The following is a 17,842-nucleotide window of genomic DNA, read 5'->3' as shown; positions in this document are numbered from 1 at the left end:
TGCAAAACTGTTCTTTTATTTTGTGTTTCAGACTCTCAGAGAATTGGAGGAGGCAGTGGCTACTGGGCTATTGTGGTTCTCTTTGTTGTTTGTCTAGTTGCTGTTGGGGCTTTCATCCTCTACAAGTTCAAAAGGCAAGTAAACCCTAATCAATAGATGCATTTTAATAATTAGATTTATCCATAGATTAGCAAGACAGAGTTTGTCATTTATAAAGAAGATTTCTTGAAGAATTGCAAGAAGTGCATCCCTTTGAAAAGTCATATTTTTCTGAACTTTTCAGACATCAAGGTACTGAACTGTTGCTTGTTTCACTTGCTGTGATCCAAGATAAATATCAACAATATAGGAACTATGGAGAGTTTGTTCAATTTGTCTGAATAATGCCATCAAGAATCATAGCTGAACTAAAATATCATTCCTGATTAATTCCCTTCTCATTACTCCTAACAGTTATGAATAAGCTAAAACTATTGGGACAGGGAGTGCATCTGCAATGCTGATTTGCTTAAAAAAGTAGTTTTATCAAAGCATGTAATGCTCTGGGGCTTCTCTTTGCACACATTACATTTTAATTGCTGAGGCAATGTCATGGAAAATGACTGACAGAAAGAAATTAGCGTTAACTTGGCACTAGACTGTGTGGAGGGAAGAAATATTTCTGCAGGAAATATTTCTTCTGTGAAGGATATTCTCAAAACTGAGCAATGCCAGCCTTGGACAGTCTGATATGTCTGTAGACTGCAATTAATTTTAATCTGAGCTGCTCTGTAATTTAAATAATTTGTTGTTGTTCATGGGACAGTGTTATCATTGTCTATCCTATTGGCATTTCTGTATCTCTGGGGCATTCAGAAGCTGTTGGGTTTGAGCATACTGGAAACAAGCCATCATCATCATCATCATCATCATCATCATCATCGTCATCGTCATCATCATCACCACTCCTGTTGTCCTTCCTCAGTGAGGATTCATACTGATTTGCTTCATTTTTAGGGGGTGATTTTTATTTAAAACAAATACAAGTTTATAGAACTACTATCAGCATTAAGTTTGTGACAGCAGTAAATGAAGCTAGCATTAAGTAAGAGTTTGTTTAGCTAAAGGATTTTTATGTCAATAGAGAAAAACCCATTTTTCTTCAAGAACTTGAGTTTTTTAGAGTTCATAGTGACTGATTGCTTTAAAGGACAAAGCACAGAATACTGAATCAGCCTGTCTAAAATGGAATAAAAATCCATTTTGCTCTTTTAGGTGCCTGAAGCAAGGAAAAAACATAAAAATGGTTGATGTGATGTAATTATATTATTTCAATAGCAATACAATGGAGGATTTTCAGTTTGTGTTTCGATCATAAAATTTCCTTGTGATATCTTTTAAAAGCTATCATATTTATATCTTTTATTAGCTCTTAAATGAGAGCAATTAAATAACAGTCACAATTACTGCATTGTAGAAGTAGTATAAAATATTCAAGAAAGGAATAGAAACATATTATTTCTTGAGTTCTTTCTAAAATAAATGCTCTATGAACTATTACTTTATAAGTGGAGCTTTTATTAAGGAGGAAAATACAGTAAAATTTCCAAATTGTGAGCTTGAATGTCTCTTGCACTTCTGTATATAATTCATGAAAATGATTTGCATTTACATTTGGGGGCTGGGGGTTATTTAGATGCAAGTGAGGACTATTGTGAGATTTATTCAAAAGTTTGTCAGTAGCTTGAAAACTGCTGTTGGCATTGATGAATGGCCGTGCAATAGTTTTCAATTTTAGTCTGTATCTTATCTGTTTCTGAGATATTTGAAAGAATCCTTTTTAAATAATACTGCTAAGCTATTCAAAATTGACAATTTTTTGATTGCATCCTTCTTTTGCAATTTCTTCTTCAAACAATATTAAGCACCTAATCAGTGCTGTGTTTCAAAAATCACTTTTTCCTCATGGGCTCCCTGTGAACTCCTGTCCCACCAAAATCTTGAATCCTTTTTAAAAATCTTTCCTGTGATGATGGAGATGGTTGATGCATTGCTGGATCCCTGTGGAGTGTTTGTTGGGAGTACAGTCCCTTTAAAGTCAGTACAGTGAGTATGTAAGTTTACAAACTGGTCCACAGGGACTGAGGCTATGAAATGAGTGTCCTTTATAGATATAAAAGTTGCAAGTTATAATACATTAAGGAGACTTTTCACTATTATATGCCTGGGTATTAAAAATTAATTTGCTGAAAGAATGCCATAGGCAATAAAAAATGTTCAATTTTAAGTGATAATTTCAGAATTACTGTGGCTTATGGTAACTCGGATAACTCAGGGAAATAGAAGTATTATTTAATTCCACAGAGAAATTACAGATGTGTAAAGTGTTGAAATGATAATACTCTCCATAATTATGATGTATGATTTACAAACCTAAGGAGGGGATGGAAGACATTTGGTGGTGCCTTCCCGTCATTCATGGAGATTAATATAAGGGTTAAAACTCCTTTTTTCCATACCTCAGTGAAACTTTTTTGGATCTTGGTTTTATCACTACACTGAATGGGGTCTAGAGGACCTGCAGCTAGCCTTGGAGCACATGTAAAGCAGGTGGTTTGCAGGAGACTGCATGAACAGGTCTTGGGCTGCTTTCTCTCTTTGCTGGCTCGAAGTTAAGTTTGATACCTGCAAAGATGCAAGATGGAAAAACTGGCTTGCAAAATAAGATGGAAACTGGATTGGCAGAGAGCTTACAGCTTCATACACGAGAGCATGTCATCTATTTACAGTGACAGAATTCAGACTTGTGATGAAAAAAGCAGAGAAAATATCAGGCCTTTTTGTAGACCTACAGCTTTGATAGAAAATGGCAAAACATGGCCAAACTGCCCCATGGATTCTGAATGCTGAAACATCTTGTCCCCAAGCATGCCCAAATTGTTCCTGAAGTCTGTAATTTTATGATCTGCTGGATAACCAGAGCTGTTATGGCTGTCTAGCTAATGATTGGACGACTGTAGGTCACATTTTATATGCTCTAATCCCAAATACTTATGCAATGACTAGGAAGACTGCTGCCCTCTGTTTTTACATGGTGTAAAATTGCAAATGTTTATCCTTCCATGTCTCCATTCCTGAAATTCATGCACCCCCCCACTTTATCTGATGGTTTCTTTGTGCATCCAGACACTTCCATAAAAACTAGTGCTGGAGTCCCCAGAGCTCAGCAAGTGACTTGTGGCAATCCCAAGCCATGGTTCATTGCTTTAAACAAAGGAAAAAAAAAGAAGAATCCAAAATGTTTTCAGAAACACAGAGGTTTGATCCTTTGTGATCAGAGTAGATAAGGACTTCAGATTAGGGCTATTTTTACTCTGTATAGGGCAAGTAAATTTCAAATGATAAATGTGATGGGTTTTTAAAAACTAATTTTAATGGTGTTCAACAAATGAGCTGTTTGGTTTATCTGAGCTATTGGTTTAGAAAGTTTAGGGGAGGAATTTTGAGCGTGGCAACAAGGAGCAAGGGGTCATTCCTTGCAGGTGAACCAACCTTGCCTGTGCAGGAGGAGCAGAGCTGCCAGCAGCTGTGGGTGGTGGGCAAGCCACGAGTGAAGCAGTGCCCTGCTCTGCTCTGCTCTCACTTGCTGACTATGGAAAGCACCACAGAGTGGGTGCCTCAAGCAAACAACATGTTGCAATACTCGCTAGTATGCTCCAGTTGTTTAAGCATCCAGGTAAAATGGACTGCAGCTGCTTATTTTGCCCACAACAATATGAAGCAGCTGGAAAATCATTTTGAAAAATCCAGGGCTGTTTCCTAATGTGGATCTGGGATCTGCGTATATTTTTTTATACCATGCCATCTTTACTAGATTTGGTTCAGTAAAAACACATTTCTTCCATTCCCTTTGAAACAATGTTTGTATTTTTTTTTTTTTTTGTGGTTTTCAAGCTGCCATCCAGAAAAAGATTTCTTCATCCTCTCAGAAGAAGCTTTATGGTGTGGGATCCTGGGCAGCAGTATAGAGAAGGGAAATAGCACTGTCTGCACCAGGCAAAGTGGAGGAAAGGAAAATTATATTTTAGCCACATCAAAGCTGCCATGTAATCATCATGCTACTAGAGGAAGATCTGAAATCATAATTTTCTTATTTTTCATTTGTGTATAATAGCAGGATATTAGAGTAGCCAAACCAGAGCAAATAACTGTTTTTTGTGCTTATGCATTTTACCTTGCTAATTGCAGCAAATTCAATTATCTGAAAGAGCATGAAAATCTTCACCTTTTAATTTGTATGCAAACTACTGCAAACTGCTTTACTACTTAAAGTTGCATGCATTGTTTTCACAAATCACCATGAATTGTCTTCACCCAGATTTATCCCATTTTGTGTGTATTCCTTTTTTGCCTGCTACTATCAGGTACCAATTTTGGTAAATGAACCCCCTCTTGGGTCATTTCCACAATCTGGAGCAGAACTGTGTTATCTTTCTGCCTCATTGACTTACTATCTCATTTTCAGTCTCTGAAGAAAAGCTATCTTTTTTCCCCACCTTGCTTATACTACTTTTATGATCCATGAGAGCAAGCTTAGTCCCAATCCATGCCTTTTAGTGATAAAAAAACAGGCACTAATTTAATGTTCCATAATATTTTATAAAAACATCCTCAGAAATCAAAGTAATAGCATGGAGAAAAGATTTCAGAAATGAAAGAGGCAAGTATATCAGGAGTGCCTTAAAGCACAAAGAAATCAGTCATCTGAACATTTATCCAAACATAATAAAGTCAACACCACAATAAAGTATTCTATTTAATGGATTATTATTAATTTTTTATTCAAGTTCCAAGAAAATACTACATTATTCCATACTCTTTGCCACGTGAATATCTTCATATTTTTTATAATAAACTGAATTTTAATCAAGCCTTTGGAAAATAAATGAAGTTTCATAAAGGCGAATGGATATTTTTTCCACAAAGAAGGAATTGAAGCCAAATAAACTAGAGCTTAAATGAGTAGGAATCAATATCACATCCCCCTCCTGCTGTTCCTTCCTGCTGAACATTTCTAAGTGCTAACAGTTTGGGGTATGGATTGATTAGATTTTGTGAATAAAGGAAGGAAAACAGAGTAATTCCTGGAATAGCTTCTTAAAGGTGTGGGACCTGGAGAGCTTGGTGAGAATCATGTGCTGTGATGTTCTTTAGTAGTGGTCTGCAGTATTACATCTCTAGCTCGTATTTTTATGGTCCTCAAAGCAGGCATAATATTTCTCCTTTTTCATGATTGAAATAAAATGCTACAGGAAAAACAAAAGGAACTAAAAATGTAAACCATGGAGTGCTGCTCAGAAGAGGTAATTGTCTCCAGTGATGGATGTGAAGCACATGCATTTTGCAGATGAATTAAACTCCCAAAGAAACTATTGCATAATCTTCTTGTCTGTTCTTCTAAATGTGCTTTCAATTTTCATATTGCTGATACAAATCTCTTGGGTCAAATTTCGTGTCTTGTCATGTTTTCACAGTAGTCTTTTATGTAGACCCAAGAATTTCAGCTCTGCCTGCTTCAAACAGTTACATTGGACTCAAAATTAGCCGCTTCTTGAAGAAGAGCGAAGCACATCAGGGTACACTAGAGTTTTACTCTGTGTGAGTAGGGGTGGCAGCCTCCTTCCTGCATGTTCAAGAAGCAAAATTGCCAGAATCAGGCTCATCTTCAGCAAGGCTCCAGTATCCACATCCTATTTCATCCCACAGTGTGGTCATCCCCCATAAACAGAATATCCATCACATGTGTTAAAAATGCCTCTTGAAAAGGCTTGGGCTATCATTCCTTCAGGGTGGTTGAGTGTAAAACCACCATGAAACACAGAGAGATCTCTGTAGTGTATAAAAGGTCTAATGCCTACAGTGCATGTCTTCTCAAGACCTGTGATATTCTCCTCCCTCCAATCCATTCAATGTTAGTCTTTTCCAGGTAAGTGTGAGAAGCAAAGGAAAGAGTGGAAGTACTGAGTACCTCAGAAAGACCTGCACTTAGCAGGATTGGGCAGGCTTTGGCGAGTGAGAAATAACAGTTCACTTTTTTTTTTCTCCTTTTATTCCTAAACCATAAGGAAGTGGTCTTAGCAAAAATACATTTAATGGTTGGTTGTGAATTTGAGAGGTTTCTTCATTCTCCCCAAACATCTTTACTAGTATGAGTTCTGATAATGGTATCTCTAACTGGTAAGTCATGCAGGAGCTGCAAGTTGAAGCCTCAGGATTTACACCAAAGGACACACTTTGTTAACCTGGTTTCATAGGCAGTAGTCACACTAGCAGCTCTTCTCCCTTTACTTAACTGCAAAGGTCTGATGTGCCATATGGCTTTGAGATGCTTAACATTTTTATTATGTCAAAATTGTTTTGATAATGCCATCGATGCTTTTCCAATCTGTCAGAAATAGTTCAGAGAAGGTTATTATAATTATTGTAGAAACATATGTGCTAATTCTGCAGATGTGTTACAGAGACATTCTTCTGGGTTTTGTCTCCCTTAGGCTTTTGATGGTGGACCGAAAGTGAACAGTTTGACAGGTTTGATGCAGGTCTGATTGAGAGAATAGTTTTCCACATGACCAGTTTCATTACCAGACACATTAAAAACAGTCTGGAGTTACTGGCCGTAGAGAAACAAAATCACAATTAATTACCTAATGTATTTGTTTTGGTTATGAGGAATGTCCTTCCCTCTTGCAAAAAGGCTTTTTTTAAAATCCATATAATGAAAGGAGAGTGATGCAGGGCTTGGCTTTACGAGTATGTTTTTGTTGGAGGAGCCCTCAGACCTGTTGTGATCATAATAACACAACATTGTGTCATCAGACCTTCTTTCCATCCTTGTCCTTTTCCTTTTGGTTTTGTACTACTTATAAATAATGGGATAAAATACCTAATTTTGATTTAGAGATGTAATTGTGTGTGTGTGTATACACATTCTTATACAGATATGTGTGTTTTTGTAGATATATAGGACTCAATTTATCTTTTAGATCGCTCAGATTAAAGGAAAGAGATTATCTTCAGTAATCTTTAATTTTTTAGTAAATTCCACTTATTTTCATTACTTTGATGCAATGGAAGTTGTTTTTCAGAATAGTTTGTTGCAGTTCGTTTTTTTATCTCAAATTAAAATGGTGCCCCTTGCTAAAGACGCCTTCTTGTGAAATGGCATTTAAAACAGATCTTCTTCAAAAGCCTAGAGAAAATAGAATAATCTGTATATTTATCCAGATTTTAAACTGCTGCTGTAATATGGAGCAGGAGATGGTTCCTTTTAGAGAGATGCCTAAAAATTAATGTCACTTTTTCTATTCTCTCACTGTCTAAAGGGGCTCAACAGAAACCACAGCTGTTCAACCCTGATTTTTCTCTTCTGCTCGTTGTTTTTCTTTTCTGCCCACTGTAATAATCTGGCTTTAAGCACAGACTTTGACAGCCATGATCTGCTGTCATGCTGCTCAAGCTGTCAAGCAGCTTCTGGCACTGTAGGAAATGGAGCTTAGAGCCTGCAGCTCCCTTATCTGAAGTGTCTGCTTGGCGCTTGGGAAAGGATGTCCCCATGTGCCTAGGCAGTCTGCAGGTGAGCACAGCTCCAGCACAAAGGGTATGGCTCTTGAGGAATGTTTAAACCATAAAATCTGCTGCAAAGCTACCAGTCCCTGATTTTTCCCTTTGAGTTGACAAAGTCTAATTTAAATTAATCTAGTTAAGAACCCCTTATCTTTATTAAGTCTTAAGCCTCTCAGTCTCAACCAGGGTGATAATTTAATAAGATGCTTTTTGTTTCTCTAGATTCCAGTCAGAGTGAGTGAATTATTGCCTCTTGTGGAGTTTGTCTAATTCATCAGTTCCCAGTCCAAACTTTATACTCTGTCTCCTCCAGTGCTGCCTGCTAAACTTAAGCAGCCTCTGTCTTGTGCTTCTATTGATGCCTGTTTATGTTCTTACTCCTTCCCCCTTGGCCCTGGCCTCCTGGCTCTTCAGTCTGCTCCTTTCCATTCCCTGTTTCCTGGACTTTTCTCCCTGTCCCTGATTGGCTATGAGTGCCATCTGATGCTATCACACTTCAGTGCTCAGGGAGATGTGATCATGATTGCAGCCCAGCTTAATGTATGTGAAGACACCTGGGATCACAAATGAACATCCACTGGGCCCTTTTATTGCTTGAATTCTTAAAATAGATTTTCTGTGGCTTTAGTAATTTTTTTTCAACATTGTCTGTTAATCTTAGAAATGGATGCTTAAATATTATGTTAGTTTGAAGATCCTGATAAGGCAGTTATATAAAACTGTTACAGAGAACAAAGAGTTGGTAAATTTAGGTTATAATCACAAAATTAAAGAAGGATTGGATTGGTGATGATGATTTTTTGTTCTGGAACAGCTTTGCCCTGCTGAAACTCTGCTCTGATGCCCGTGTGTGTATGACACAAAAGAATTCCATCCCAAAATTTTTTCTTCTTGTCCCATTTAGGAAACTGCCAGGCAGAAATGTCTACGCCCAGATGCACAATGAAAAAGAGCAGGAGATGACAAGCCCTGTTAATCACAGTGAGGACACCCAGAACATCATCCAGGGTGAGGAGTTTATTGATGATGATCTGGACTCTCAAACACTAGGTAACGCAAGAGGTAACTTCGTTTTTAGCTTATACATTTTCATAAGTAGTTGATTTTAAATTGATGTTTGTTTTCATTTTAATTCTTTTTCATTTTCTGTTCAGTCTCAAAAAGACGCAAATGGTAACATCAGTAACAAGGGATTATCTCAATCACCTTTTGGCTTGCTTGAGATACAGGCTAATGTATGGATGATGTGCTATATAGAGCATGAGTGCAAACATAGTAGTTTAACATCAGGAGACTGACTTAGACAGTTTTAGAGATAAATTATATTTGGGATATAATCTGCAACAGTTGAATTTACTCAGTAATCCTCTGAATTAGTGGAAAATTGAGTTCAGGCCAGAAGGATTTGTAGAGTCAATGCTTCTGTGATTTCAGATGGATTGTATGGAGATCCATTGCTTTTTTTGCCCTCATACTCCAATGGCATTTAAAGTTTTTGTTATTAGAAACACTAAATTTATTCATATATTAGAAGTATCATAAGTCTTCCTTAATTTAGCTGTTGATTTTCTAGTATTCATGAGGTGGTTATAAAGAACCCATGAGGGAAACTTTCTGTGAGTATCTCAGTGAAAATGATTTCAGTGTCAGGTGGAAGTGCATATCCTGGCACCCTGTGGTTAGTTTTAATGCAACATGGAGTTCTGATCTATAATACATTGTCTTCAGACTTCTTTCAGGTCACAGTCTGAAAACTGTAGGACAATGTAAACAACACCCAGTTCCATTTCTGGAAATTTGTTAAAATAAATCAGATGATCCAAAGCTTTTGGGATTTGTAGCAGTAGATTGATGGTGAAAGGCAATTGTAATGTCTTTGTGAACCCCAAGGAAGAAGCTGCACCTGAGGTAGCCTGGGCAAGACAGAACCTGGTCTGACGAGAGATTTTTTTTATTTTGGGTTTCACCTTTTCTGTTTGTTGTCAATGTCTTTATTTTCATTTGCAGAACTGTGTGTGCTTCTAGGTTCTTGGAGGTGTTAGCTTTGAACACAAGGGAAGAATCCAGCCTCTTGCTTTGCTTTGTGTATTTCTATCTCTTCTCTGACAACCTTGTGTATGAGTATCACTGCTTTCATTCTAATTTTGCAAGACGACCTTTGCTGCTCCCCTGACTTTACCGGAGTTAGTTCCAAAAACAAACCTGGGAAAACAAAGTCTAAGTTAAATTTGTTTGGTCATCTCGTCTCCAGGGTCTTTAGAGGAGAAGCTGAATGCTAACAAGGTCCTTGCAGACATGCCTATTAAAGTGGAGCATTCAAACACCTCTAGTACAAAAGCATAACTTCTTTTAATGGTAGAAGATCCCTTGTGGCTTATTTAAAAGAACACAGCTTGGGATGCTCTAATAAAGAAATGCTACCCTGATTTGTAACACTTTTAGAATTAATCTCTGCTTGCCCTGCACTTGTTACTCAGAGGAAACAAAAATCTTCCATCTGAGCAGAGCATTATGTTTTGGTTGAAGAGTACAAGATATGATGTTTTGATGACATAAGAATGAGAATGTGATTTTGAGGTGATTTGTGCTTCAGCCAGGTTGTCTGCAGCAGCAGACTTTCCAGGAGAGTGTAAAAAGCTCATTTTTGTGGATCATAATCATTTGTATTTGTCAGCTACTGTACAGCCTTTAGACAGAAGATGTTATTTAATACCTAAAACTACACTCCTGCTCGCTCTACTCTTTTGTTATTTGCAATACTTTCCACTAGCTCCGGTATTGCTCAGTACTGCCAAGAAAATATTCCCATTAATGATACTCTATTTTATCTGGTTTAGACTATGAAACATGTTATAATCCCTGCTTTATATTAAATTCTGGTTTACTACATTATTTGCAGAAGGTTCCTATGCTATGGAGATCCCTCCTAGTTCTGGTGAGCTTTCTCCCTCCCTCTTGGGAGATGTCCATGCGCAGCAGGGAGTTACAGGCCTGGGTTTCTGTTTGTTCTCTCTCTTCTCATAACTTTTGAATTTCCACAGTACAGTATTTCCAGACTCACCCATCCACTTTTTTTGTTTTCTATATATTTTATGTTGCCTACTTTATCGCAACCCCCACCTTGGGACTCCTCAACACCATTACCTTGCAGTGACTCCTTCTGGGAGAAGTGGCAACTTGAACAGCTACAGAGTTCCCTTATTGCTGATGCCGGTCAGTGTCCAGTCCCAGGTCAGTGGCATGTCGAATGGACGCCTCAGGTTCCATTCTCCTCCCTCACCTGCACCCCTCGAGACAACTACACCTTTATAAGCCACAAAGAGAACCAACTTATGCTGTCACTGGGATAGAAACCCTAGGAATTCACCACAAATCCACCACCATGAGCAAAAGCTTTGTGCAAAAGTGTGCTGTAGGTACATGGAGCTGTTGCACCAACCTTCATCTGACCTGTTGTTTGATAAAGACACTCTCTTATGCAATTTACTTATCTCTGCAATAAAAGGGGGATTTATTGTGGAGTACCTGAAATGCACTAATGTTGGCCTTTTGTTTCTGTATTCCCCTAGGCAATCACTCAGGCGTGGTTTTGAGCATCAACTCCAGAGAGATGCACAGTTACCTGGTTAGCTGATATTTGCAGCTGAACACAAAACCCGAAAGACTCTTCACTCTACCGTTTTATTTTTCCCTGGTGATGTCCCAAAATTGCAAACATGGCTGTAAATGCTGATGGAGAGGAGATTTCTTATCAGTCCTGTGGAAAAAGCATCCATCCTCAGTAACCAAGGGCGAAGGATAACATGTCTTGTGCTCACTCGATGGCCTGGGAACTCATTTCGACTGAAACTCAAACTATGGTAGCAAATTTGTAGCCCTAGGCACCTTCAATGCCACCTTGTTTCTTTTCTGTACATGCTCTATTTCTTTATGTTTATTTTTAAAATGATTGACTGTAACTTTTTAATTATATTTTTAATTGAGGTTTTCAGTGGAAGGCTGGGAGTCTTCAGCCTGAAAAGGTGATTTTTACACAGTGACTAGACCAGAAAAGATGGTTGATCACAATGACAATTTTTTTAGTAGGCCAAGTGTTTCTGTACTGGGAAAGGACTGAGAGAGAGACAAATGCACTCCTAGTTGAGACCAGCTCTTAATTTAAACACATGTGAGACAATCTAACAAATTTAGGCTTAGGCCCTTCTGAGGATTAAAGGAAATAAAATGTTAATTAGGATTTCTTGTAATATACAATACTCTTGTAAGTGTAGCAAGTCCTGAAAAACTATCAGCAGCAGTATCTCCCCCCATCCCATCCCATGTGAAAGAAAAACACCAGCTTGATGCTATTTCCAGACCAGGTGCCTTCACTTGCAGACAGTCATTTTAGTTGCTCTTCTTTTTTTTCTCCTGAGTGAGCCCCTCTAGGATGATGGCAGCTGCCAGATGAGTTCTCCTATTCAACCCTAGGCTGGTGGCCTGTCTCTTTTTAAATTTTCAGAGAGTGTAAATACCTCTTTTAAACAGTTTTCTTTCTATGGTTATTTTTTAAAAACTTCCTATAAGGGCAGCTGTGCTGGGTGGGTCAGAGCTCTGCTCTGGGAAGGGCTGGGTAGCACTTCCATCTCCTTCCCAGGGCATCCCTGTTTGGGATTTCCCCTGGCATTTGCCCTTGCTGGTGGCAGTGGGCAAACCCCGACCTGACCTTTTCCACGGGGGTTGGTTTGACAATCCAAAGGGTCATGGGGATGATGGGAAGGGATTTAGGGTTTCCTGTTCCCTTCCCATCACCAGGGGTGTTTCTCAGTCCTACCACCACTGGCCCCTTTTTCTGCAGGGACAGCAGGGGAAGGGCTTCTGGAGGAGCTGCCTGCAGAAAGGTTTGTGAGTCAGGTCCTTGTTTCCTAATCCCAGTTTTGTCACTTGGGTCAGAGTTTCCTAGTCCTGACCTCTGCATGCCTAGGGAATGGCGATGCAGTGAATCCACACTCCTCTTGTCTTTCTCTGTGGTTTATTTTAGCCAGGTAGGAAAACAAGTGTGGTGCTGTGTGGTGAGTTTAAATGTCTGGCATCCTGTGTGTCACAGCTGCCTGGGATTAGGATGCTTCTCTCAGAAACCTATATAATCTCTTCACTTTTTGCCTTTGATAGAGAATAAATAACTCTGTACTCACTGAATGTCATACTGATGCTAGTGACAAGCTCGCACACCACCTTGTTTGAGAAGGATACTGATAGTGCATCATCCAGAAATGCAAACAGAAAATAATGAAGGCTAGTCAAATAGAAAAGAACTGTCTTTAAAAAAAAATAAAAATCAGTGTATGCATTGGAATCATTCTTCCATGTAGCTGTGAATATAGAGCATATTATCATCAAAAGCAGCGGATTGGGAGGTAGTAACTCAGTGTAGTACTGTAGGCTCCCATGAACCCCCATAGGATGTATGAGTAAAGCACAAGAAAATCTAGATTATAAATTTACTGTAAGGAGCTAGGTGGAGAAATTAGAGTGAAGATTCTGAAAAGCACTTGCAAACCGCTCAGGAAAACAATTACAAAAATTGTTCTAAGATTTCTGCCTATTTAGTTGTATAGTGCCATGTAAACTTATTAACAGAGAAGCAATGCCCTGGCTGACTGTTGTGTGCCAGACTGTGGAAATCCAAGGTCTTAAATGTATCTGAGTCTGGGTTTCTTGAAGAGAGGTGCATATACAAAACATGCTATAAATTGGAAACTCTTGGGATCGTTGCACCAGGGGCTTTCTCTCCTCACCAGCTCTTCTTGCTTTTTCTAGTAGAAATGAGCTGGAGCAGAGAATAAAATAACATTGTGACCATCTTACTTGTTCCTGTGAAATAAATCTGAAATAGATTTTTTGTATAGGGCAGGTGAGTGACAAACCAGCTTCATAGACAAGGAATGGGGTGGAAGCTCCTGCTTGGGGTTGTTCTCACATGGTGAGTCTGACTGGCAAAGGACTCTGTTGGAACTAGGTCACACAACTAATTTATGCTTTAACAGCTACTTTGATACATTCAATTCAGGGTGATTTGTGTCTCTGATCACAGGAGTCTTTTGGAACTTAGAATATTTAACTGCTTGGTTCTCTAATTAACACTTAGCACAGTCCAGTACCTGTAATAATTTTTTCCAGTGCTTATTAATTTGATTCATACAGCACTCCTGTGAGGTTGGTTTGTCATGTCTTAAAAACAGTTTTCTAAAGACATGTTGGTGTTGCCATAACTGTATTAATAATACCCAGCAGATAATAAAGGAAGCCTTTGATTTCCTTGCAAGAATAATTTTTAAATGAATTATTTTAAAACTGAGAAAGTATTATTACCATTTTCTCATTCATGGTGTCTTCGTTTATCTGTAAATAAAAAGACTCACTAGTGCTAGTTCTAAAATCTCTAGATACATATAAAGAATAAATATCTTTTTATTCTTTATATGTATCTAAAATCCTGACACATGAATATTCAGAAACACAGAGGTGCTTCTGTGCACAAGTGCTAGTCACACATGTGTGCATGCACACATGCAGTATTTGTACATATTTTAGTTATCTTTTTTAGTGGGGAAGGGTGATGTGGTGGCTAAGAAACAGAAGATGACTGTCAGATACCTGGATTCTGTACCCAGACTTTGAGCAATTTACTTGCCTTGTATGTGCTCTGGTTTCCCCACCTGTAAAATGGGACTGATAGTAATTACCTACCTCACAGGGGTATTGTGAGGCTAAATTCATAACTGTTTGTTCAGGATCATCAGAGCAAAAGAATTTTGTTACTATAAATTATTAATGGTTTCACTTTCTTTGTTTCACTTGTAATTATCATTGTTCTTAAAAGTTCTCTATTGAAACCAGCTGCAATTATGTATAAATGTAAAAAATGCATAATTCAAAAAAGATGCATCACTGGTAAAAAAAAAAAAGTAATTTTATTTAAACACTGCTATTGGAACATACTGTTATGTGGTAGCACTGCAACATTGCCTGTGAATTTGCTGTTGCACACTAGTATTGTGAACTCACTTCTCTGCATTGTTATTTGCTCAAAAACCTTATAAAAATGGGTACAGTGATATTTATCAGCACTGATATTGAGCTATACTGAATCTAAACAAACTGGCAAAGTGCTGGCCTCATTGGCATCTTTTGGCCTTTTTAAAATCTGATGTATTTGCAATTTCAGTAACATTATGTACTTTTCAGAGTGCTCCAAGCAGCATGATCCGAAGCATTCTAACAGAACCATCAAGATTTACAGCTGTTGTCTTTGCTTTCGCTTTTGACATTAAATGTTTTATATGCCATTGGAACAGCCCGTCCATATAAAATACTCAGAAATGCTCAGAGGACATTTAGGGAAAATGCACACAGTGTTAATTAATTTTTCAATAATATAAGCAATATAAACCAGTGTATATTTTTATACTCTGTTGAAGAGGGTGGTGGAAATGGCTGTGAAGAAACAGACGGCCTGAGGCGAGATGTTGTTGTTATCCACAATTCGCATCCAATTTCTTGGAACTCTTTTATGATATTCTCATTGAATTAAATCCTTCTTGATGCATTTTCTTCTTTCAATGACTGGTGTAATGAGGAGTGAGCTGTTTATTCATATAAAGTAGATGATTTGTTAGCTAACTGTCCTGTAGAGAAAGACAAATCATTGCTTTGCCGTTAGTAGTTCCTAGTGCAAAGCAGGTTTCATTTGACATGATTATCATGGTTAGCTGTGTTTTCAGTCCAATGAGACCTTCTCTTAGTGGGAAAACTCTACTACTGTAGGCTGTATCTTCAATAGAGATCAATAGAATGGAACTGCAGTAATTTCCATCCTTGTTACACAGATACATGCTGAAAAAAATGTTGGAGAAAAAGAAAATCCTTATAAGTAATTAAATACATGCAGTAGCTTTTTGATGATGAACCAGAGGTTCTGATAAGTTTTGAATTTCTAGTGTTATTTCAAGTCAATGTTTCTAAGTAGATATAATCAATGACAATTTCAGTCATAGATTTTTTTCTATGTTTCCTATTAAAAAAGTTTTGTAATTTTTTCATTAATGAGACTTCAGGGGAAAAGAGAGACTAAACATTTTATTTCATTGTACAGTTCCTTCCAGTTGGAGTTATTGTAGTTGTTTTATTGTATATTGATTGATACCACTATATTGTTTCCATATTCATTTTTATTTCAGCATTTTAGATGAAAGTAAGTGCCCATTTCTCTCAAAATATTGGATTTCCACCAGGACAAAATTTATAAGCATTTACCCTTATAAATCTTGATTTTTGAGATACAAAATTTTGTTTTGTCTTTTAAGTCCATCCAAAAAGCTCCTCCTGGCTCATTTTCTCTGTTTTAGTCCCAGTTGCACACTGCTTCTACAACTTTCTTCAAGAGACTGGCACATAGCCAGAACTAGTCTGAGAAAGCCTAAAACTTTCATTAGAATGGCATTTAATTGACTATAAGTGAGGTATGCTCAGACAATCATCTTAATGTTAAGTTTGTATTTTCATGTTCTCTATTTCCTTTCAGCTTCTTAGCATTTGCCCTCTCAGTGCCATTTAACTGCATTTTTATTCCTGTAATGTTTTTGACTTATTTTTAGACCATAATCATCAAAGTGACAAATAAGTCAGACCCCTGGTTAGCTTTTGCAATTAATAGCCTAACCCTGCAGTCTTTGGGAAATGTCAAGCTGTGGTCTCTCAGATTTGTATTCTTCTGTGCCAAGCCAGCCCTTGTCCCCAGCTGATGAAAGATAGCCTAGAACAGCCCATTTCCCAAATCTGGATGGGAATGTCGTGCAGAAAAAGTTGCTATTTGTTCCTTCTTTTCAAGTGTATTGCAGAAGCAGAGAGGGTTATTGGGATAAGAAGAGCCTGTAATGGTACTTCAGGCTGCTCTGAAGGGTAAAGAATGCATCCTCTTGGAATATTTTTCCATTGAAATTGATATGTACAGCAAGTCAGTTTCATGATTTTTAATATGAGATCTCATTTCTGTAAGTCTTCAGTCCCAGCTTTTTTCCTCCTGTTAAATGGAGTAGCAAATTACTTAAACTATGAATTGTGGAGCCATGTATGGCTTCCATTCTTTTCATCCCTTTTTTTTTAATATGTGAAGCTTATCGGTATTACTGTTTCCAGCTAGTGTATATGCTGGTAGCTGTGATGATCTTCTGTAAGGCAGTTTCTAACATAAGAAATACTGGAAGGGTTAGAAATATGTACTCTGAAATACAACAATATAGCTGTGTGAAAAAATCCTTATCAAAGAGCTATTATGGTTTACATTAAATACTTTTTAGTAGTATCTCTAAAAATACATACTCTTAATTGCAAACTCTTTGCCTCTCTTCCTTCCAGATTGATTTTCTTTTAGAAGAACATTTACTAGTCCTGACAGAGAGTGCATTCTTTCCCTTACACAAGTAATTTTGCTTAATGTTTTTTCTTTGCAACACTTGCATTTCACACAGACTTCATCTGTTTTGATCAGCCTTGATTTCTGAGTTTCTGTAGAATTTGCATCTTTACTCTGATTACTTGCAATACAGTGGACATAAAGCCCTGTTAAGCAGCAATAATACAAGCAGCAGTACCTGGCACTGCTTAAATAATATGACTTTTTTGCACATGTTTTTAATGGTATAATGAGTATATTAATCACCAGGAAGGCCAGGCATTCCAAATAACTTTCTTAACATGTCTTAATGTTTCTATGTTATTTGTTGCTAATTTTAGCCAGCTTTTGATACTTGTATTTAGTTCTTTCTGACAGTGTCTACTCTTGCAGATCAAAGCAAATGAATTGGCTTATTCGCTTTTTAGAAAGTATTAATTCACACTGCCTATTGATTAAAAGAGTTTAAAAATGAAATCTTTCTGAAATGGTGAAAGAGATAGTTTTAATGAGGGCAGCTCATACAGGAAAACAGCAGGCTTATATCCATGTGGCTTTTGAGATATTCTTTTTATGGATTTTGAACAGAAAGGACTGTGCAGAGGAACCGTGACCTCAAACATCAGTAACATGGTAAAACTATTCCAAAGGAGAATATTGTAAAACACCACCTCTATGTTTCAGGTTCACATTAGGGCCTTTTAATGGTTAAAATTACAGAATATCTTCACAAACAAACTGCCCAGCAAGTTTCCAAATTCATTGACTCCATTTACTTGTAAATACACTCCTGTCTTTGGGGTTAAT

The 17,842-nt window shown here is 37.6% G+C and overlaps 1 protein-coding gene across 1 annotated transcript in view; it reads left to right on the top strand.

Annotated features, from left to right (window-relative positions):
- The window catches only part of SORCS2 (sortilin related VPS10 domain containing receptor 2), a 527,396-nt gene extending 516,071 nt beyond the window's left edge, over positions 1 to 11,325 (top strand). Inside the window, 4 exon segments of the mRNA XM_058804337.1 lie at positions 32 to 134; positions 8,507 to 8,664; positions 10,754 to 10,833; positions 11,172 to 11,325. Of these exon segments, the coding sequence (XP_058660320.1) occupies positions 32 to 134; positions 8,507 to 8,664; positions 10,754 to 10,833; positions 11,172 to 11,195 (365 nt within the window). The 3' untranslated portion in view covers positions 11,196 to 11,325.
- Positions 11,326 to 17,842: the final 6,517 nt, after the last annotated feature.

This window comes from Ammospiza caudacuta, chromosome 4, assembly GCF_027887145.1.
Source record: "Ammospiza caudacuta isolate bAmmCau1 chromosome 4, bAmmCau1.pri, whole genome shotgun sequence".
Lineage (NCBI taxonomy): Eukaryota > Metazoa > Chordata > Aves > Passeriformes > Passerellidae > Ammospiza > Ammospiza caudacuta.
Note: the sequence above shows the minus strand (reverse complement) of the source record. Positions and strands in the feature narration are given on the sequence as shown.